The following is a 24,093-nucleotide window of genomic DNA, read 5'->3' as shown; positions in this document are numbered from 1 at the left end:
ACAAATATTTTTTGTCGAAAAAACGGAAGCCAAAATGAAGAATTAAATTAAAATGTATTTATTATTCTTTACAATACAAAATACTTGAACATTGATTTAAATTGTCAGGAAAGAAGAGGAAGGAATTTAAAAGGTAAAAAGGCATATGTGTTTAAAATCCTAAAAACATTTTTAAGGTTATATTTTTTCTCTAAAATTGTCTTTCTGAAAGTTATAAAAAGCAAAGTAAAAAAATGAATTAATTTATTTAAACAAGTGAAGACCAAGTCTTTAAAATATTTTCCTGTATTTTCAAATTCTATTTGAGTTTTCTCTCTCTTAGAATTAAAAATGTAAAGCAAAGAGAGACCAGCTTGCTAGTAAATAAATGAAATAAAAAAAAATAGAGGCAGCTCACTGGTAAGTGCTGCTATTTGAGCTATTTTTAGAACAGGCCAGCGGGCGACTCATCTGGTCCTTACGGGCTACCGTGTTGGTGACCCCTGGTCTAGATCGACATCAGATTTGTTATTCATTTTTAATGTTTTTTTTTGTATTGTTTTATGCCCTTTTGGGCTCATGCATTTGAATCCATCCATCCTTTTGCTACCGCACTTTATTTATTTTTATTTTTTTTAGGGCTTGCCCTCCTGGGGGTTCTTCAGACCACCAAGCCTGTTTCAGGGTTACGATATTTTTTTATTTTTCAATAAGTCTCTCAGTTGCTTGCCAGCAATTGTCTTTTTCTCTTTCGTTCTCGCTCGCGCTCTGGCTCCAGCTCCAACCCCGTCTTTCCATCTGGCTGCTGCTTATAACAGAGCGACAGGTGATTAGATAACAAGGCCCAGGTGGGTTGTCTACGCACCTGTCGCTGATTTCGAGGCCTGTCGGTCCTTGCGCGCCCCGCTTCGCTGCAGGCCCTCAGGCCACGCCCCCTCCACAGTTCAGAACATCAATGTTATTACAAAGAATAAGAGACCTATTATACTGTAGTAATGTTGCTCTTACTTAAAAATGCACGCGTTTAGGTGTGTTCAGTGTTGAAAAAAAAATGATATGGCTCTTACGGAAATACATTTTTAAATATTCGGATTCTTGGCTCTCTCAGCCAAAAAGGTTCCCGACCCCTGTTTTAGACGGTTGAAGACTAAATACAATTCTTGGTCGATGAAACGATCACTGGTCAACATAAACAGGTATCACTGAAGATCAACCAATTATTGACATATATATATATATATATATATATATATATATATATATATATATATATATATATATATATATATATATATATATATATATACATACATACATACAGTGGGGCAAAAAAGTATTTAGTCAGCCAGCGATTGTGCAAGTTCTCCCACTTAAAATGATGACAGAGGTCTGTAATTTTCATCATAGGTACACTTCAACTGTGAGAGACAGAATGTGAGAAAAAAAAAAGAGGACTTTTAAAGAATTTATTTGTAAATTATGGTGGAAAATAAGTATTTGGTCACGTCAAACAAGGAAGATCTCTGGCTCTCACAGACCTGTAACTTCTTCTTTAAGAAGCTCTTCTGTCCTCCACTCGCTACCTGTATTAATGGCACTTGTTTGAACTCGTTATCTGTATAAAAAGACACCTGTCCACGGCCTCAAACAGTCAGACTCCAAACTCCACTATGGCCAAGACCAAAGAGCTGTCGAAGGACACCTCGGAAAAGAATTGTAGACCTGCACCAGACTGGGAAGAGTGAATCTACAATAGGCACAAAAATCAACTGTGGGAGCAATTATCAGAAAATGGAAGACATACAAGACCACTGATAATCTCCCTCGATCTGTGGCTCCACGCAAGCTCTCATCCCGCGGGGTCAAAATGATCATGAGAACGGTGAGCAAAAAACCCAGAACCACACGGGGGGACCTGGTGAATGACCTGCAGAGAGCTGGGACCAAAGTAACCATCAGTAACACACTACGCCAACAGGGAATCAAATCCTGCAGTGCCAGACGTGTCCCCCTGCTTACGCCGGCGCATGTCCAGGCCCGTCTGAAGTTTGCCAGAGAGCACATGGGAGAATGTCATGTGGTCAGATGAAACCAAAATAGAACTTTTTGGTATCAATCAATGTTTACTTATATAGCCCTAAATCACTAGTGTCTCAAAGGGCTGCACAAACCACAACACGAACCACTACGAGATCCTCAGTAGGCCCACATAAAGGCAAGGAAAACTCACACCCAGTGGGACGTCGGTGACAGTGATGACTACGAGAACCTTGGAGAGGAGGAAAGCAATGGATGTCGAGCGGGTCTAACATGATACTGTGAAAGTTCAATCCACAATGGATCCAACACAGTCGCGAGAGTCCAGTCCAAAGCGGATCCAACACAGCAGCGAGAGTCCCGTTCACAGCGGAGCCAGCAGGAAACCATCCCAAGCGGAGGCGGATCAGCAGCGCAGAGATGTCCCCAGCCGATACACAGGCGAGCAGTACATGGCCACCGGATCGGACCGGACCCCCTCCACAAGGGAGAGTGGGACATAGGAGAAAAAGAAAAGAAACGGCAGATCAACTGGTCTAAAAAGGGAGTCTATTTAAAGGCTAGAGTATACAAATGAGTTTTAAGGTGAGACTTAAATGCTTCTACTGAGGTGGCATCTCGAACTGTTACCGGGAGGGCATTCCAGAGTACTGGAGCCCGAACGGAAAACGCTCTATAGCCCGCAGACTTTTTTTGGGCTTTGGGAATCACTAATAAGCCAGAGTCCTTTGAACGCAGATTTCTTGCCGGGACATATGGTACAATACAATCGGCAAGATAGGATGGAGCTAGACCGTGTAGTATTTTATACGTAAGTAGTAAAACCTTAAAGTCACATCTTAAGTGCACAGGAAGCCAGTGCAGGTGAGCCAGTACAGGCGTAATGTGATCAAACCTTCTTGTTCTTGTCAAAAGTCTAGCAGCCGCATTTTGTACCAACTGTAATCTTTTAATGCTAGACATGGGGAGACTCATAAACTCAACTCGTCATGTTTGGAGGAATAAGAATACTGAGTTGCATCCCAAGAACACCAAACCTACTGTGAAGCATGGGGGTGGAAACATCATGCTTTGGGGCTGTTTTTCTGCTAAGGGGACAGGACGATTGATCCGTGTTAAGGAAAGACTGAATGGGGCCATGTATGGTGAGATTTTGAGCCAAAACCTCCTTCCATCAGTGAGAGCTTTTTTGCCGATTGTATTGTACCATATGTCCCGGCAAGAAATCTGCGTTCAAAAGACTCCGGCCTATTAGTGATTCCTAGAGCCCAAAAAAAGTCTGCGGGCTATAGAGCGTTTTCCGTTCGGGCTCCAGTACTCTGGAATGCCCTCCCGGTAACAGTTCGAGATGCTACCTCAGTAGAAGCATTTAAGTCTCACCTTAAAACTCATCTGTATACTCTAGCCTTTAAATAGACCTCCTTTTTAGACCAGTTGATCTGCTGCTTCTTTTCTTTCTCCTATGTCCCCCCCCTCCCTTGTGGAGCGGGTCCGGTCCGATGACCATGGATAAAGTACTGGCTGTCCAGAGTCGAGACCCAGGATGGACCGCTCGCCTGTGTATCGATTGGGGACATCTCTACGCTGCTGATCCGCCTCCGCTTGAGATGGTTTCCTGTGGACGGGACTCTCGCTGCTGTCTTGGATCCGCTTTGAACTGAACTCTCGCGGCTGTGTTGGAGCCACTATGGATTGAACTTTCACAGTATCATGTTAGACCCGCTCGACATCCATTGCTTTCGGTCGCCTAGAGGGAGGGGCGGGGGTTGCCCACATCTGAGGTCCTCTCCAAGGTTTCTCATAGTCAGCATTGTCACTGGCGTCCCACTGGGTGTGAGTTTTCCTTGCCCTTTTGTGGGTTCTTCCGAGGATGTCGTAGTCGTAATGATTTGTGCAGTCCTTTGAGACATTTGTGATTTGGGGCTATATAAATAAACATTGATTGATTGATTGAGAGCTTTGAATGGTTGACCAAACACTAATTTTCCACCTTAATTTACAAATAAATTCTTTAAAATTCCTACAGTATGAATTTTTTTCCACATTCTGTCTCTCACAGTTGAAGTGTACCTATGATGAAAATTACAGACCTCGGTCATCATTTTAAGTGGGAGAACTTGCACAATCGGTGGCTGACTAAGTACTATTTTCCCCCACTGTGTGTGTGTATATATGTATATGTGTGTGTATATATATGTATATATGTATATGTGTGTGTGTATATATGTATATGTGTGTGTATATATATGTATATATGTATATGTGTGTGTATATATATGTATATATGTATATGTGTGTGTATATATATGTATATATGTATATGTGTGTGTAAAAAAACCCCATATGGATGGATCTCGAGGTGCCACTGTAATAACATTTTCCGATACCTGTGCAAACATGGAGGCGTGTTCGCGTGCGTGTCCAAACGGGTCAATGTGCCAGGCCACACGAGGACGCCCACAAGGTCCGAACGTCTCGTTAAGAAACCTGAGGCCCATGGTCATCTGGTCGATGACAGCGCTGTAGTGGGTGGTGGCCTCGTCGCTCATGCACCAGCCGCCGTTGACAAACTCCAGGCGGCCTGGAATGGGACGTCGGTCGGGGGTTTAGGTCTTGGAATACCTGCGGGTGGAGGCGTGACGCACCTTCATTGACCAGCTGTTTGACCGTCTCCTGCATGCTGGAGCTCTGCCGGCTCCACCAGCGGTAGAAGAAGGCCGTCTCCACGTAGATGAACCTGCGCTCGGGGTTCTTCAGCAGCTGGTCCACCACGGAGTCCAGAATGTACTGCACCCCCGCATGCTGGATGTCATTACGGTCTACACAAACAAGGAATGTTGCTGATTCGACATGAACGCTCGCTTAGACGGTCAACTATTAACCCATCCTGACGTTTATTGTACTTAGACATGTGACTGACCTCCATAGAAGTACTGGTCCACGGTCTTCAGCCAGCCGACGTCGTCGTGCGTGTGCGGCACCAAGTGGACGTTCAACACGCCGGGTTTGGTCAGGTGACATGACTGCACACACACACACACACACACACACACGCACACGGAACATTAACTGTGTGATAGCGCAAGTGAGCGGTTTTATTTGACACTAAATTTGTTTTTATATCAGATTATTCTGACAATTTTATTGAGAATGACCCTGCCTGTAAAATGTAGCACTGCATAAAATGACTCTTTTAAAAACCGGGGGTCACGTGACATCTAACTTGACACCTCATTGGCTGGTTCTGAGACGCGGTCAATTGTTTCAGTCATCAAATATTAACGATGGAATTTTTTCGGGGGGGAAATATTGCATATTTTGTGACCAAAAGGACATAAAACAATACAAAAAAAAAATTAAAAAATGAATAACAAATCTGATGTTGATTAGGACCACCAACACGGTAGCCCGTAAAGACCCAGATGAGTCGCCCGATGGCCTGTTCTAAAAATAGCTCAAATAGCAGCACTTACCAGTGAGCTGCCTCAATTTTTTTAATTGTATTTATTTACTAGCAAGCTGGTCTCGCTTTGCTCGACATTTTTAATTCTAAGTGAGACAAAACTCAAATATCCATCCATCCATTTTCTACCGCTTAGTCCCTTTTGGGGTCGCGGGGGGGCGCTGGCGCCTATCTTGGCTACAATCGGGCGGAAGGCGGGGTACACCCTGGACAAGTCGCTACCTCATCGCAGGGCCAAAACTCAAATAGAATTTGAAAATCCAAGAAAATATTTTAAAGACTTAAGTCTTCGCTTGTTTAAATAAATTCATTTATTTTTTTACTTTGCTTCTTATAACTTTCAGAAAAACAATTTTAGAGAAAAAAATACAACCTTATAAATGATTTTAGGATTTTTAAACACAGAACTTTTTACCTTTTAAATTCCTTCCTCTTCTTTCCTGACAGTTTAAATCAATGTTCAAGTAAATGTATTTTTCTTAATTCTAAAGAATAATAAATATATTTTAATTTAATTCTTCATTTTAGCTTTAGTTTTTTCGACAAATATTGGTGAAATATTTCTTCAATCTTATTATGATTAAAATTCAAAAAAATGTGTGGCAAATCTAGAAAATCTTTAGAATCAAATTTAAATCTTATTTTAAAGTCTTTTGAGTTTATTTTAAAATTTTTGTTCTGGAAAATCTAGAAGAAATAATGATTTGTGTTTGTTAGAAATATAGCTTGGTCCAATTTTGTTATATATTCTAACAAAATACAGATTGGATTTTAACCTATTTAAAACATGTCATCAAAACTCTAAAATTAATCTTAATCAGGAAAAATTACTAATGATGTTCCATCATTTTTATTTTTTTTAATTTTTTCAAAAAGATTCGAATTAGCTAGTTTTTCTCTTCTTTTTTTCGGTTGAATTGTGAATTTTAAAGAGATTTTAAAGAATTGAAGATAAACTATGTTTCAAAATGTAATTTTCTCTTCATTTAAACCGTTCATATAAGTGTTTTTTTCATCATTTATTCTCTACAAAAAACCTTCCGTAAAAGGAAAAAAAATGTACGACGGAATGACAGACAGAAATACCCATTTTTTAAAATATATAGATTTATTTATTAAAGGTAAATTGAGCAAATTGGCTATTTCTGGCAATTTATTTAAGTTGAATTGATACTTTTATTAGTAGATTGTACAGTTCAGTACATATTCCGTACAATTGACCACTAAATGGTAACACCCGAATAAGTTTTTCAACTTGTTTATGTCCACGTTAATCAATTTAAGTGTGTATCAAACTGGTAGCCCTTTGCATTAATCAGTACCCAAGAAGTAGCTCTTGGTTTCAAAAACGTTGGTGACCCCTGCGATCTACTCATAAAAGTTTCAATCACTCAAATGTGCGGCGGGCCCCAAATGGCCCTTGAACCGCACTTTGGACACCCCTGCCGTAAAGCGTTGCCATCACGTGACAATGTTTCATGACATTTCGACCTAGGAACACATTATTGTTATTTTTATTAACTAAAACAGGAAACTTTTTTTTAAATGGCATCATAAACCACACAAGCTTCAGTGTGACATTATACTTCCAAGAAGTACACAATTCTTAGCTTTAAAGATGACTTTCACCATGTTTGACCGGATGTGACGTAATGACACTTCATGTGAAAAATATGAAGACACTATAAAAAATGATGCGTCTACCGTTTTAGTGTTAATGACCCAAAAATAAGAGTACAATAGTAAAGTTTCTGACCTGGTAACCACACGCGGACTCTTCTTGGCGGCCGACGGGCAAACTTAAACTTTTAGCGAGCAGCCCGAGGAGGAGCGGCAACACACAGCCGGCAGCCATGTTGGGAATGACAGCGCGAGTCACGTGACCGCGTTGTTTCCGCCCGGCCCCCGTCACGTGACCGCCCTTCCAGGCAAACCCCTTTTGCGCGCGTTCCCTCAGTCGTGTCTGACAGGCATCGACTAAACTAGTTTCACGATCTTTGAAACGTCGTTTGACCGACACTTGTTTTTTTTGGTTTAAAAAATATTCACGTTCTTGAAGCAGCTAATACTTAAACATGATCTGTTTGCTACATTTAGACTTCCTTTTTATTGTCCTTCAAATTTGAACTTAACAGTACAGATAAGAACACAATTTCGTTGCATTAGATCATAGTAGTAGTCCAGTCCATAGTGGATCTAACATAATAGTGAGAGTCCAGTCCATAGTGGATCTAACATAATAGTGAGAGTCCAGTCCATAGTGGATTTAACATAATAGTGAGAGTCCAGTCCATAGTGGATCTAACTTAATAGTGAGAGTCCAGTCCATAGTGGATCTAACATAATAGTGAGAGTCCAGTTCATAGTGGATTTAACATAATAGTGAGAGTCCAGTCCATAGTGGATCTAACTTAATAGTGAGAGTCCAGTCCATCGTGGATCTAACATGATAGTTTCAGAGTCCAGTCCATAGTGGATCCAACATAAAAATGAGAGTCCAGTTCATAGTGGATCTAACATAATAGTGAGAGTCCAGTCCATAGTGGATATAACATAATAGTGAGAGTCCAGTCCATAGTGGATCTGATATTTTTGACTCAATAAACAAAGGGTTTGTATTTACTCTATATCCAACATTATGTATCAGTCTAATTGATTATTTTTGTAACACGGTTAACGAATGTAGCGCACATGTGTAGTTGTTTCCCCATATTTCTGCACAATATCTCAGATATGTTAACACTATGTGTTTTGCCACCTTATCTTGTATATTTGGTATTTGACATTTCCTGTTCATTTTATCATCTATTACTACTCCCAATGTGTGTGTGTGTGTATATATATATATATATATATATATATATATATATATATATATATATATATGTATATATGTATATGTATATAAGTATATATATACATATATATATATATGTATATGTATACGTATATAAGTATATATATAATGTATATGTATATAAGTATATATATACTGTATATGTGTGTGTATATATGTATATATATTTGTGTATATATACTGTATATGTATTTATATGTGTGTGTATATATATATATATATATATATATATATATATATATATATGTATGTGTTTATATATATGTATGCATGTATGTATATGTGTGTATGTATGTATATATAAATATATGTATGTATGTGTGTATGTATGTATGTAAGTATATGTATATGTGTGTATGTATGTGTATATATGTATTTGTATGTATATATATATATATGTGTATACATATGTATATATATTAATGTATGTATATATATGCATATATATGTGTATGTATGTATATGTATGTATGTATGCGTGTATATATACATGTATGTATATATATGTATGTATATATGTGTATATGTATGTGTACACATATATATATATATATGTATGTATGTATATATATGGGAATAAGCGGTAGAAAATGGATGGATGGATGGATGTATATGTATACAGTATATATGTGTGTGTGTATATATATATGTATATATATATATATACAGTATATATATATATATACAGTATATATATATATATATATATATATATATATATATTTATATTTATATATATATATATATATATATTTATAAGCCAGTAGTTCTGAGTGTATTTGTAATATCCGACCCTGAACGGGACAAGCGGTAGAAAATGGATGGATGGATAGTTTTCTTGGGAAAATTGTAAATTAAATTCGATTTTTTTAATTTATTTATTTATTTTCATCAATATATGGACACACTTGGACATTCAGGTTGCACAGTCATGACTTCATGACAATTCATTGAATATTCATGTATATTATTAATTTGTATAACAATTTCACAAAAAAAAAAGACTGATACATGTTTAGGTCACTTTATTATTCGTTAAGATATGAGCTTCCAGAATCGGTACAATACACTTTACAGCCGGCTAAGGAACAAACATCTGCATGATTGTTACCACGGTAACAATCCTACGAGCGTGTAGAATAAAGCACTTTGTGTGTATTTCAAGCATGTCCTAACTTTGGCTTTGATCGTCACATTCAAATACTTTCATTTTCAACAACAACAAAACAAACAAACAGACATCTACTTCCCACATCCACAGTGTGAGCGCATGGAAATATTAGCTCGGGACAACACACAGCGCACCGCAAACTACAGCCAGCGTAATAAACACATTTGTTTTTAATAAAATACCTGACTGTCAATCAAAAGTGAACATTCTCACACAAATGGTGTACCTAATCAAGTGTCCTGTTAGTGGCTAATATTCTATTTTATTGCATATAATATATATACATATATATGTATATATGTGTGTGTATATATATGTACATGTGTGTATATACATACATGTATATATGTATACACATATATATATACATAAATATTATATATGTGTAAGTTTATGTGTATATATACACATATATAATATATATCAATACATACATACATATACACACATATATAATATATATGTATACATATATATACATACATACATATACATGTATATGTGTGTGTATGTATATACATATATGTATATACATATATACATATACGCACATATATGTGTGTGTATATATATATATATATATACATATATATATATATATATATACACACACAGTATGACCGCAGTTTGTTGGCTTTAAAGGCACAGTCATGTGATCACAGTCCTGGCACAGATTAGTTGACATGTTAGTCAAAAGGCGACTTTTTACCTGCGTGACGATAACTTTGCTCACTATTGTTGTCAGTATCGGTGTTAATGCGGTTAGTCGACGTACAGAAAAATGAAGAACCTGTTTTTTCAGACGTTTACCTGAGCGTTTTCAATCGAACTTTTAAGGTCAAACATCTTGTTTTTCTGTAAACAGTATCAATTAAAATATATAGATATTTTTAATCATTCAATTATTTTGTATTATAAAGAAGTGAAGCAATGTTAGTAGTGAGGGTTTCAACTTTTTCACGATACGATATTGATCCGATACGATATCAGCACGAATCATAGTACGTATTTGTATTGTTTTGTCGTGTGGAATGTCAGAAAAGAGCAACCTTGTGTGAGATATCGTGTGAGTGATATCAGATCGATACCAATATCGGATCAGGGCTCTCCTGGTTAAGCGTATAAAAATGTGAACTTTGCTAATAAATGCGTGGTGAGGCTGAATTTTACTGCTATTGCGTCACTTCCTGGCTACATGCTAACATCGCTAACGTTTTTGAGTTTGACTCTAAAGCAGGGGTGCCCCTAACTTTTCCCTACTGAGGTGCCACAGACTGACAAATCAATGTTGGTAGTTTTCACCTTCAAAATCAGTACACCGTATCGATTTTTTTCAAAGAAGTATTCGGTAGAAATTTCATGTGAATGCTGAAGCCAAACTGAAATGCTAAGTTAGCACGCTGGCTAGATATTGTCAAATAACCCCAAAATTTAGCAAAATTAGCTAAAAAAAAAGCTAGCATGCTAACAGTACTATGCTATGTTAACAAAAGCATGCTTACGATTAGCATTAATATACCTGCTAAATTAGCTAAAAAAGCTAGTATGCAAAAGTTAGCATGCTAAAATGCTAACTGTAATATAGGTCAAGAACTTAAATATTACTCTTAGGTGTGTAGCTGAATTTGTTTTTGAAAGGCTAGCATGTTAACGTTAGCATACATCAAATACGAATATATGACTGAGGTATACTCACCTAAAAAAATATGTAAAAAAATAAAACGCGAGCATACCAACGTTAGCATGCTAACAGGTATCATTCGACAAGTAACAAAATATTTGACGCTAAAATGTGTACCTGCAATATCAGCTAAAAAAGCCAGTATGCAAAAGTTAGCATGCTAAAATGTTAACTCTAATACAGGTCAATAACCTAAATATTACTCTTAGGTGTGTAGCTGAATTTGTTTTTGAAATGCTAGCATGTTAACATTAGCATACATCAAATACGAATATATGACTTGGGTTTGTACCTAAAAAAAGTGTAAAAAAAACAAAAACGCTAACATACCAAAGTTAGCATGCTAACAGGTATCATTCGACAAGTAAAAACATATTTTATGCTAAGGTGTGTATCTGCAAATTAGCTAAGAAAGTTAGTATGCAAAAGTTAGCATGCTAAAAATTCTAACTGTAATATAGGTCAATAACCTAAATATTACTTTTAAGTGTGTAGCTATTTTTTCTTTTTCAAGGTTAGCATGTTAACGTTAGCATACATCAAATACGAATATATGACTGAGGTATATGTACCTAAAAAAAATGTTTAATAAAAATGATAGTGTACCAATTTTAGCATGCTAACAGGTATCATTCGACAAGTAACAAACTATCTGAAATTAAAGTGTATACCTGCAAAATTAGCTAAAACAGCTAATATGCAAAAGTTAGCATGCTGAAATGCTAACTGTAATATAGGTCAAAAACCTAAATATTACTCTTAGGTGTGTGGCTGAATTTTTTATTTTTCTTCGAAAGGCTAGCATGTTAACGTTAGCATACATCAAATACGAATATATGACTGAGGTATATTTACCTAAAAAAAATGTGCAAAAATAAAACGCTAGCGTACCAACGTTAGCATGCTAACAGGTATCATTCTACAAATAACAAAATATTTGACGCAAAAGTGTATACCTGCAAAATTAACTAAAAAAGCTAGTATGCAAAAGTTAGCGTGCTAAAATGCTAACTGTAATATAGGTCAAGAACCTAAATATTACTTAGGTTTGTGGCTGATTTTTTTGGGGGAAATGCTAGCATGTTAACGTTAGCATACATCAAATATGAATATATGACTGAGGTATATATACCAAAAAATATAAAACGCTAGCATACCAACGTTACCATGCTAACAGGTATCATTCGAAAAGTAAAAAAATATTTGACGCTAAAGTGTATACCTGCAAAATTAACTGAAAATCTGCCATGCTAATGTTAGAATGCCAACAATGGGCCGCACTTTGGACACCCCTGCTCTAAAGGTTCCACGGTAGTCCGGAAGGTGAAAAGTACATTTCTTGCAAACGCTAAAAGGTTTTCAAAGGCATTCATGTTTGAGGACGGGAAGCAGAAGCCCTTCGTAGAAGTAGGAGCAGAGGGCGGGGCTACGTCTGGCTCCCGGCCCCTGGCTCCTAGGAGAAGGAACAGGGGGCGGGGCTACGTCTGGCTCCCAGCCCCTGACTCCTGGGAGAAGGAACAGGGGGCGGGGCTACGCCTGGCTCCCGGCCCCTGACTCCTGGGGGAAGGAGCAGGAGGCGGGGCTACGTCTGGCTTCCGGCCCCTGACTCCTGGGGGAAGGAGCAGGGGGTGGGGCTACGTCTGGTTCCCGGCCCCTGACTCCTGGGGAAAGGAGAAGGAGGCGGGGCTACGTCTGGCTTCCGTCCCCTGACTCCTGGGGGAAGGAGCAGGGGGTGGGGCTACGTCTGGCTCTAGGCTCCTGACTCCTGGGGGAAGGGGGAGCGGCTACGTCTGGCTCCCGGCCCCTAACTCCTGGGGACAGATGAGCAGGGGGCGAGGGTACGTCTGGCTCCTGGCCCCTGACTCCTGGGGACAGATGAGCAGGGGGCGAGGGTACGTCTGGGTCCCGGCCCCTGACTCCTGGGGGAAGGAGCAGGTGGCGGGGCTACGTCTGGCTCCCGGTCCCTGACTCCTGGGGGAAGGAGCAGGGGGCGGGGCTACGTCTGGCTCCCGGACCCTGACTCCTGGGGGCAGATGAGCAGGGTGGAGTCCAGGTCCAGCCGGAAGGCCGGATAGAGCGGCTGAGAGAAGGGACATCGGAAGGTGTGTAGGAGCATCATGGAGTCGGACACGCTATAGAAGGACAGCGCCCCCTTCTGGCGCTCCAGGAAGACGCCGATGCGAGGGCAGGGCGGCGCCGCCACGGTGGTCTTGCGGTTGTCGTGCCAGGCGGCGTAGCCCACCGGCGTGCACCTCAGCCGCCACGAGTTCTCGTTGCGGCCCAGCAAGCAGGGCTTTCCGCCGCCCTTGCGGCCGATCCCGCGGTAGGTGGCGCCGATGTCCATCCAGCCGCCCCCGCGCCACTCCACCTCCCAGTAGCTGGCGCCGCCGAACTGGCCCTCCCGGCACAGCACCTGAGCCACCGAGTCGAAGCGCTGGGGGTGGGTGGGATAGGACTGGGGCTCTTCGCCGCAGTGCGCCCCCTGGCGACCCTCCAGGAGAACCAGAGTGGGATGGGCCGTCTCCGGATCCAGGGACAGATGACAGGAAACTGTCGGGAGGGAACAGGAAGACCCGGTCAGAAACGTAGAACTCGTTTGTGAGGACCAGCTGACATTTTGGCACCGAGTGGACAGACGAGACACGGTGAATTATTGATGAAATACAAAGTGTTGGAACGCCGGATCCTGCTTGTACTTTATATTTATATTGAAAGGAGCCACACTTTTAAGCCACGGTTTCCAAAAGTCTGTTCACTAGTTTTGTCACCAGGGGTCTAGTTACTGGCTGGACGTGGTGACAAAATGGCTAAGTTGGCAAAATTGATCCCTCCTGCTCTGTCTTTTTATTCTCCAACGGACCAGCAGCGTTGTGTCGTGTTTTTGACGAGGAGGAGAACTTACACCTGAGGAAGGCCGCCCTCATCCTCTGATCGGCCGGCAGCAGAGACAACAAGGACAGCGGGAACGAGGCAGACAACACTGAGGACACACAAGGAAGTGGGGGTGACGTTTTTGTGTGTTAGCATCGTGTATTGTGTGTTAACATTATATACCGTGTGTCTTAGCATCATGTACTTTGTGTGTTAGCATCGTGAATGTGTGTGTTAGCATCGTGTACTGTGTGTGTTAGCATTGTGTATGTTAACACTGTGTATGTTAGCACTGTGTACTGTGTGTGTTAGCATTGTGTGTGTTAGCATCGTGTACTGTGTGTGTTAGCATTGTGTGTGTTAGCATCGTGTACTGTGTGTTAGCATTGTGTACTATGTATGTTAGCGTCGTGTACTTTGTGTTAGTATCATGTGGTGTACTATGTGTTACTATGGTGTACATACAGTACGTTACAACTATGTTAGCTCACCTTGTGTAGCATCCTGAGCTGCTGAACGTGGAGACTGATGAGGCTTGAAGTTCTCTGCACTTAGTCGACCATCTTCAACATGCCATGAAAATGAAGACTTTTAGGATTATTTGCAAACTGACAAAAAACGGTCTTCGCCTTATCCCCAGCTGCTGGATGACAACACACATGTTACTGTAACACATATTACTGTTACAAAAGTAGGAGCACCCATTACTGTTAAACATATTACTGTTATACATAGTACTCTTACTGTTACACATATTTTTACAGTTATACATATTAATGTTACATTAATAGGCTCTAGGGCACATATTACTGTTACTCATATTACTGTTCCTGTTACACATAATACTGTTACAAATATTACTGTTACATATATTACTGCTACTGTTGCACATATTACTGTTAACTTAGGTTACACACACACATTACTGTTATGTTACATATATTACTGTTATGTTACACATATTATTGTAACACATACTCCTGTTACTGTTACACACATTAGTATCATGTTGTACATATTACTTTTAACTTGGGTTACACACACACATTACTGTTATGTTACATACATTACTGATTTTTTACACATTTATTGTAACACATAGTCCTGCTACTGTTACACACATTTCTATTATGTTGTACACATTACTGTTAACTTAGATTACACACACACACATTACTGATATGTTACACATATTATTGTAACACATACTCATGTTACTGTTACACACATTAGTATTATGTTATACATATTACTGTTAACTTAGGTTACACACACACACATTACTGTTAAGTTACATACATTATTTTATGTTACACATATTATTGTAACACATACTCCTGTTACAGTTACACACATTACTGTTATGTTACTACATAATACTGTTAACTTAGGTTAAACACACATTACTGTTGTTACATATATTAATGTTATGTTACACATATTGTTGTAACACATACTCATGTTACTGTTACACACATTACTATTATGTTATACATACTACTGTTAACTTAGGTTACACACACACACACATTACTGTTATGTTACATACATTGCTGTTATGTTACACATATTATTGCAACACATGTTCCTGTTACTGTTACAAACATTAGCATTATGTTATACATATTACTGTTAATTTATGTTAACCACACACACATTACTGTTATGTTACACATATTATTGTAACACATACTCCTGTTACTGTTACACACATCAGCATTATGTTATACATATTACTGTTAATTTAGGTTACACACACATTACTGTTATGTTACATCCATTACTGTTATTATTGTAACACATACTCCTGTTACTGTTACACACATTACTATTATGCTATACATATTAATGTTACTGTTACACATATTACTGTTATTGTTTCCCATATTACAGTTACATAAATAGGCTCAATGGGCACACATTTATTCTAAGGTTACACACACTCTTATGAAGTTACACATTTTAATGTTACACATATTATTGTTGAACATATTACTGTTACTCGTGACTGTTATGTTACACATATTACTGTTTTACATATCAAAGTTATTGTTCCACATATTACTGTTCTTTCGCACATACTTTTTTCACATATCACTGTTATTGTTGCACATATTACTGCCTTGTTACACATATTACGGTTGTGCTACACACATTACTGGTACATGTATTACTGGTATTGTTACACATATTACCGCCCAAATGCAGCTGAGATAGGCTCCAGTACCCCCCGCGATCCCAAAAGGGACAAGCGGTAGAAAATGGATACACATATCAGGGTTACTGTTACACATATCACTGTTACACATATTACCATTACATATGCAACTGTTACACTGATTACTTTTATTGTTACACATTTTACTGTTACACATATAACTGTTGTAAATATTTTTGTTATTGTTACACATACAGTATTACGATTGTGTTACACATTTTACTGTTATTGTTACACATACTACAGTTACACATATTACTTTTATTGTTACACCTTTTACTGTTACACATACAACTATTATACATATTTTTTATTGTTACACATATTACTATTGTGTTACACATTTGACTGTCATTACATATAACACTGTTACACGTATCTGTTACTATTACACATATTACTGTTACATATGTAACTGTTACTGTTACAACCTCATTAAAAAATCAGAAATGGGACACCTTCAACAACTAACACACTCACGCTACCTCGTTCAGGTAAGTCTGGTTAGGCAGATCTAATTAGTGGTGCTGCCAGTCAGGTTATGTCAAGTGAAATGTTGAATTAATGATGGCGACACCACTCAGGGGTGTCACGTCACAGGGGGTCACATGACCCAATGTCACTGGTGATGTGTGTTCACACCTCTGCAACACTCGCCACCAGAAGCGTGACTCTCATCAAGTGGCAGACAAACACAACTAAGGTGTGTGTGTGTGTCTGTTTGTTCTGGCAATACTGACATAATGGGGACATCTTTCTGTTTACACAGTCACCTTTAGGGGACTTCGTACGGTATGGGGACCAAAGAACAGGACCCCTAAAAAGAAACCTTTTTAAATGATAGTCAGGTCCATTTATTTTTAAATGGTCCTCAGTAAGCACGTACAAATGTGTGTGAACTATGCAAAATTACTTAAATTTGGTCCCCGTGAACCATATTAACTATTTTCCCCCAGGGTCCCCAGTTAGACTGAACAGCACATTACTTCATCAATCCAGAGATTTAAAGACGTGTATGAGCTAACTGGGCAGTGGACATTTTACCTCAATTTTTTTATGCCTCCACAACCTGTAGAAAGGGTGGTCCCCACAAGTCCTGAACAACAACTTGGTCCCCATTCCAAATGATAACCTGTGTGTGTGCGTGCGTGTGTGTGTGTGTGTGTGTGTGTGTGTGTGTTCTGGCAATGCTGACTTAATGGGGACATCGCTCTGTTTACACAGTCACCTTTATGGGGACCTCTGACGGTATGGGGACAAAAAAACAGGTCCCCTAAAGGGAAACCTTTTTATAATAGTCAGATACATTCTTTTTTTTTAATGGTCCTCAGTAGTCACGTACACATTTGTGTGAACTGTGCAAAAGGATTTAAATTTGGTCCCCAAGAACCAAATTGACTCTTTTTCCCCAGGGTCCCCAGTAAGTCTGAACAGCACATTACTTCATCAATCCAGAGATTTAAAGACGTGTATGAGCTAACTGGGCAGTGGCCATTTTACCTCATTGTTTTATGCCTGCTTTTTGCAGATGATGTAGTCCTGATGGCTTCATCTGGCCGGGATCTTCAGTTCTCGCTGGATCGGTTCGCAGCCGAGTGTGAAGCGACCGGAATGAGAATCAGCACCTCCAAGTCCGAGTCCATGGTTCTCGCCCGGAAAAGGGTGGAGTGCCATCTCCGGGTTGGGGAGGAGACCCTGCCCCAAGTGGAGGAGTTCAAGTACCTAGGAGTCTTGTTCACGAGTGGGGGAAGAGTGGATCGTGAGATCGACAGGCGGATCGGTGCGGCGTCTTCAGTAATGCGGACGTTGTATCGATCCGTTGTGGTGAAGAAGGAGCTGAGCCGGAAGGCAAAGCTCTCAATTTACCGGTCGATCTACGTTCCCATCCTCACCTATGGTCATGAGCTTTGGGTCATGACCGAAAGGATAAGATCACGGGTACAAGCGGCTGAAATGAGTTTCCTCCGCCGGGTGGCGGGGCTCTCCCTTAGAGATAGGGTGAGAAGCTCTGCCATCCGGGAGGAGCTCAACGTAAAGCCGCTGCTCCTCCACATCGAGAGGAGCCAGATGAGGTGGTTCGGGCATCTGGTCAGGATGCCACCCGAACGCCTCCCTACGGATGTGCTTAGGGCACGTCCAGCTGGTAGGAGGCCACGGGGAAGACCCAGGACACGTTGGAAAGACTATGTCTCCCGGCTGGCCTGGGAACGCCTCGGGATCCCCCGGGAAGAGCTAGACGAAGTGGCTGGAGATAGGGAAGTCTGGGCTTCCCTGCTTAGGCTGCTGCCCCCGCGACCCGACCTCGGATAAGCGGAAGATGATGGATGGATGGATGGATGGATGTTTTATGCCTCCACAACCTGTAGAAAGGGTGGTCCCCACAAGTCCTGAACAACAACTTGGTCCCCATTCCAAATGATAACCTGTGTGTGTGTGTGTGTGTTCTGGCAATGCTGACTCAATGGGGACATTGCTCTGTTTACACAGTCACCTTTAGGGGACCTCTGACGGTATGGGGACAAAAAAACAGGTCCCCTAAAGGGAAACCTTTTTATAATAGTCAGATACATTCTTTTTTTTTTGAATGGTCCTCAGTAGTCACGTACACATTTGTGTGAACTGTGCAAAAGGATTTAAATTTGGTCCCCAAGAACCATATTAACTCTTTTTCCCCAGGGTCCCCAGTAAGTCTGAACAGCACATTACTTCATCAATCCAGAGATTTAAAGACATGTATGAGCTAACTGGGCAGTGGACATTTTACCTCATTGTTTTTATGCCACCACAACCTGTGGAAAGGGTGGTCCCCACAAGTCCTGAATAACAACTTGGTCCCCATTCCAAATGATAACCTGTGTGTGTGTGTGTGTGTGTGTTCTGGCAATGCTGACTTAATGGGGACATTGCTCTGTTTACGCAGTCACCTTTAGGGGACCTCTGACGGTATGGGGACAAAAAAAACAGGTCCCCTAAAGGGAAACCTTTTTATAATAGTCAGATACATTCTTTTTTTTTTAATGGTCCTCAGTAGTCACGTACAAATTTGTGTGAACTATGCAAAAAGATTTAAATTTGGTCCCCATGAACCATATGAACTCTTTTCCCCAGGGTCCCCAGTTAGACTGAACAGCACATTACTTCATCAATCCAGAGATTTAAAGACGTGTATTAGCTAACTGGGCAGTGGCAATTTTACCTCATTTTTTTATGCCTCCACAACCTGTAGAAAGGGTGGTCCCCACAAGTCCTGAACTACAACTTGGTCCCCATTCCAAATAATAACCTGTGTTTGTGCGTGTGTGTGTGCGTGTGTGTGTGTGTGTGTGTGTGTGTGTGTGTGTGTGTGTGTGTGTGTGTGTGTGTGTTCTGGCAATGCTGACTTAATGGGGACATCGCTCTGTTTACACAGTCACCTTTAGGGGACCTCTGACGGTATGGGGACAAAAAAAACAGGTCCCCTAAAGGGAAACATTTTTATAAAAGTCAGATACATTCTTTTTTTTTCAATGGTCCTCAGTAGTCACGTACAAATTTTTGTGAACTATGCGAAAGGATTTAAATTTTGTCCCCAAGAACCATATGAACTCTTTTTCCCCAAAGTCCCCAGTAAGTCTGAACAGCACATTACTTCATCAATCCAGAGATTTAAAGACGTGTATGAGCTAACAGGGCAGTGGCAATTTTACCTCATTTTTTTTATGCCTCCACAACCTGTGGAAAGGGTGGTCCCCACAAGTCCTGAACAACAACTTGGTCCCCATTCCAAATGATAACCAGTATGTGTGTGTGTGTGTGTGTGTGTGTGTGTGTGTGTCGTCTCCATCCTCACCTGCTCGGCTGATCATGTCCACCTCCTCGCGACACACCTCCTCCACACGACTGCGGAGGTGACACAGCGCCCTCCTGGCGCCACTGAAGGCCTCGGTGGGCGGGCCCATGGTCCTGGAAGGGCGGCTGGCAGGGACTGGAAGGCACAGCAGCGGCGCCGCCTGTGGGGGTTGAGCAGGCAAAGTCTCTTTAACACGCCTCACTGCGTCCTTTTGAAAATTGCTTTCAGCCAGGTGAGGACTTTTTTTTCCGCTGGTCACGGCTGACTCATCGCTGATCCCGCCTCGGCCTCACCTCACCTGCAGGAAGTGTCCGTTGTCCTCCGTTTGGGTGAGCCGGCTGATCTCCTCGTCCCTCCTCCTCAGCGTTTCCAGATCCTTCCGCAGCATCTCCATGTCCAGCTCGGCCCGCCCCACCGCCGCTCGCTCCCGGGCTTCCAGCCTGGCACGAACCTGCACAAGACCGCAAGTCACCATTTGCCAATGCGGGATACATCGTGGCAATCTACCATGTGAGGCGATGTACACTAGATTCAACGGCCCCCCCCGTTCGTGGAGGTTTACCTGACACATGAAACGTGACAAAACTTTACCCGCCAGATGGCAGTAAAGTGTTGAATGTCCTAAAATGTGTTTTGGGGCAACTCCAACTAAATGAGTAACCTCCCCTCTTCCTCTCACGCGAGATACACCCAGGGACGGGACCATAAGAACCCCTTCCCTACTGTATCTGGGATTCCCGTGACTTTGCGCCGACTCGCCTCAATCTTGGTCTTCTCCAGGCGGAGCGCCATGTCAGCAAAGAGGGCCTCGCTGTCCTCCAGGACGGCCGAAGCGGACGCCTGCAACCGGCAGAATTGAAATTGCGTACGGATTAATTTGAATTAATCTTGAATTATTTCTCAGTTGCCGTGGCGACACGCACCTTCAGCGACTCCAAGCTCTGCTGAGACTCCTCCAGTTCGCGCTCGCCGCTTCGGATTTTGCCCTGGATCGTCCTCTGAGACTCTTGGAGCTGAACCTGCACACCAGACAAAGTACAGTTTTACCCTCTTCTTAATGGCGCCCCCTATGTCCACTGGGGAGAATACAGGCTATTGCACCATGATGACCTTTGTATTTAATGACCGGTGGTGCACCTCTGCCCCCTTGCTCGCTATATTTAGCGAGCAGTGTGACACATTAAACGTGAAGGACGGATGTATCTTGCCTCAACTACTACGTATTCATAGAGCGGAGATCCGCCACCACAAGCCCAGGGGTGTGTCCGTCATATTGAAAGAATATCAACAATATTGTTTGTTTAATATTGTTACACATATTACTATTGCATTACACATGTTACTGTTATAGTTACACATATAACGGTTACTGTTACATATGTAACTGTTACACATGTTACTGTCATACGCATTACTGTTATTGTTAAACATATTACTTTTATTGTTACACATTTTACTGTTACACATGTAACTGCTATACATATTGTTGTTATTGTTACACCCATTACTATTGTGTTACACATTTTACTGTTATTGTTACACATATCACTCTTACACATATAACGTTTACTGTTACACAGATCACTGTTACACATTGCACTGTTACATATGTAACTGTTACACATGTTACTGTCACACACATTACTGTTATTGTTACACACATTACTATTATTGTTACACATTTTACTGTTACACATGTAACTGTTATAAGTATTTATGTTATTGTTACATCTATTACTATTGTGTTACATGTTTTACTGCTACACATATCACTGTTACACATAGTACTGTTACTGCCATCCTAGTTACTGCCGTTGTGTCCTTGGGGAAGACACTTTACCCACCTGCTCCCAGTGCCACCCACACTGGTTAAAATGTAACTTAGATAATGGGTTCCATAATGTAAAGTGCTTTGAGTCACTAGAGAAAAGTGCTATGTAAATATAATTCACTTCACTACTTCTATGTGTAGAAATCTTTATTTATAATTGAATCACTTGTTTATTTTTCATTAAATTTGTTGTTATTTTTAAATATTTTTTCCAAATAGTTCAAGTAAGACTACTATAAATGAGCAATATTTTGCACTGTTATAAAATTGTATAAATCAGAAACTGATGACATAGTGATGTATTTTACTTCTTTATCTCTTTTTTTTTTTCAAACAAAAATGCTTTGCTCTGATTAGGAGGTACTTGAATTAAAAAAATGTTCATAGGGGGTACATCACTAAAAAAAGCTTGAGAGACCAGTGGTCCCCAACCTTTTTGTATCCGCGGACCGGTCAACGCTTAATAATTTGTCCCGCGGCCCGGGGGTGTCCTTTTTATTTTTTTTTTTTTTTTTCTTCTTTGTCATGAAAAAGGGACGTTTTTGTCATGAAAAGGGGAGTTTTTGTGGTTGGTGCACTATTTGTAAGCGTATATTGTGTTTTTTATGTTGATTTAATTAAAAAAAAAAATATATATATATATATATTTTTTTTTAATAAAAAATTCTTCTGCGGCCCGGTGGTTGGGGACCACTGGTCTAGACTGTGACATTTAGTACCTGTCTCCTGGCCCTCTGAGCCTCCCCGGGATGCACCTCCTCCCAGTCGGACTCGCACAGCAGACAGTCCCCGGTCCACTCCGCCGGGGCGTCCTCCGCCTCGCCACCCCCGGCGGGAGGCTCCAGCCCCAGGCGGTGCTGCGCGCACAGCCTGCGGGCGGGACAGGGCACGGCTTGCACCAGCTTGTGCCGCCGCAGCGTGTCCACCTCCCGGTGCGGAGACACGTGCGTCTGGCAGAAGGAGGCCAGGCACACCAAGCACGACTTGGCCGCCGCCAGCCTGCTCTCCGGCGGGCAGAAGTCGCACGGCACCTGCCCGCCTCCGCCCCGGTAGAGCTCGGCCGCCGCCCCCGCCGAGAAGGCCTCGCTCAGCTTGAGCTTGTCCACCACCTCGGCCAGCACGGTGTTCCTCCGCAGCACCGGCCGAGGGCTGAAGGACTCCCGGCACTGCGGGCAGCTCAGCTGGCCCGGCTCGGCCCGGTCCCAGTAGTCGTTGATGCACCGCATGCAGTAGGTGTGTCCGCACGGGATGGACGCCGGGTCCTTCAGCATGTCCAGGCAGATGGGACACCGGAACTGACTCTCCGTCACCGAGATGTTGGCCTGGGCCATCGCTCCTTGGTCCTCCTCGGTCTTCCTCAGTCTTATTCTGTCTTCTTCGGTCCTCTTCGGTCCTCCTCGGTCTTATTCTGTCCTCTTCGGTCTTCTTCGGTCCTCTTCGGTCTTCTTCGGTCCTCCTCGGGTTTCTTCTGTCCCCCTCGGTCTTCTTCGGTCCTCCTCGGTCTTATTCTGTCCTCTTCGGTCTTCTTCGGTCCTCCTCGGTCTTATTCTTTCCTCTTCGGTCTTCTTCGGTCCTCCTCGGTCTTATTCGGTCCTCCTCGGGTTTCTTCTGTCCCCCTCGGTCTTCTTCGGTCCTCCTTGGTTTTTTTCTGTCCCCTTCGGTTTTCTTCGGTCCTCCTCGGTCTTACTCGGTCCTCCTCGGTTTTCTTCTGTCCCCTTCTGTCCCATTCGGTCTGCTTCGGTCTTCTTCCATCCTCCTCGGTTTTCTTCTGTCCCCTACGGTCTTCTTCGGTCCTCCTCCGTCCTCCTCGGCCCTCCTCCGTCCCCCTTGTCGGGTTTGTTGTGACTTGTGACCAGGAGGGGCCGGTGGACAAAAATAACTTCCGCGACGTCATTCATTCCGTTCGTAGTCGGGCTTAATTTTCCCTTCGTTCTTGTCTGACAGGTATGCGGAGCAGTTGGCTTTTTTTAAAAAGCGACATAGAAATCCGTTTAATAATTAAAATATGCAAAATGTTTTACAATTATACTTGTAATGTTAATGCAGAGTTTGAGATATTTTAACATGTTTATTAGAGGCGGGAATATGGAGGTTAAAGATTTGTTTCTTTATCATGCAGCTGAATTTTTTGCATTGTATTTTTTTTAAATATATAT

General features: G+C 41.5%; 2 protein-coding genes across 2 annotated transcripts in view; both read right to left on the bottom strand.

The window, feature by feature from the left end:
* man2b1 (mannosidase, alpha, class 2B, member 1) overlaps window positions 1-7,353 on the bottom strand; it is a 37,254-nt gene extending 29,901 nt beyond the window's left edge. Inside the window, exons 1-4 of the mRNA XM_061914681.1 lie at window positions 7,236-7,353; window positions 4,937-5,039; window positions 4,662-4,835; window positions 4,404-4,597 (exon numbers count right to left, since the gene is read on the bottom strand). Of these exons, the coding sequence (XP_061770665.1) occupies window positions 4,404-4,597; window positions 4,662-4,835; window positions 4,937-5,039; window positions 7,236-7,334 (570 nt within the window). The 5' untranslated portion in view covers window positions 7,335-7,353. The remainder of the gene's footprint in view (window positions 1-4,403; window positions 4,598-4,661; window positions 4,836-4,936; window positions 5,040-7,235) is intronic.
* Window positions 7,354-9,346: 1,993 nt separating this feature from the next.
* On the bottom strand, window positions 9,347-23,834 carry LOC133561309 (E3 ubiquitin/ISG15 ligase TRIM25-like). Its single transcript, XM_061914677.1, has 8 exons — window positions 22,657-23,834; window positions 21,030-21,125; window positions 20,866-20,946; window positions 20,405-20,557; window positions 20,107-20,266; window positions 14,551-14,622; window positions 14,091-14,168; window positions 9,347-13,738 (listed from the first exon to the last, which is right to left on the bottom strand). Exons 1-8 carry the CDS (start codon window positions 23,266-23,268, stop codon window positions 13,185-13,187), a joined length of 1,806 nt encoding a protein of 601 aa, XP_061770661.1. The 5' UTR covers window positions 23,269-23,834; the 3' UTR covers window positions 9,347-13,184.
* Between the last annotated feature and the right edge of the window lie 259 nt (window positions 23,835-24,093).

Source organism: Nerophis ophidion, linkage group LG01 (assembly GCF_033978795.1).
Source record: "Nerophis ophidion isolate RoL-2023_Sa linkage group LG01, RoL_Noph_v1.0, whole genome shotgun sequence".
Lineage (NCBI taxonomy): Eukaryota > Metazoa > Chordata > Actinopteri > Syngnathiformes > Syngnathidae > Nerophis > Nerophis ophidion.
The sequence above is the reverse complement of the archived record's forward strand: the minus strand, read 5'-3'. Positions and strand labels throughout refer to the sequence as shown.

Coding starts and splice junctions, on each gene's coding strand:
- LOC133561309 (XM_061914677.1), bottom strand. CDS start 23,268: ATGGCCCAGGCCAACATCTCGGTGACGGAGAGTCAGTTCCGGTGTCCC. Junction 20,558..20,865: donor TGGAGAAGACCAAGATTGAG/GCGAGTCGGCGC, acceptor GGTCTTGTGCAG/GTTCGTGCCAGGCTGGAAGC. Junction 14,169..14,550: donor AGCTCAGGATGCTACACAAG/GTGAGCTAACAT, acceptor GTGTGTCCTCAG/TGTTGTCTGCCTCGTTCCCG.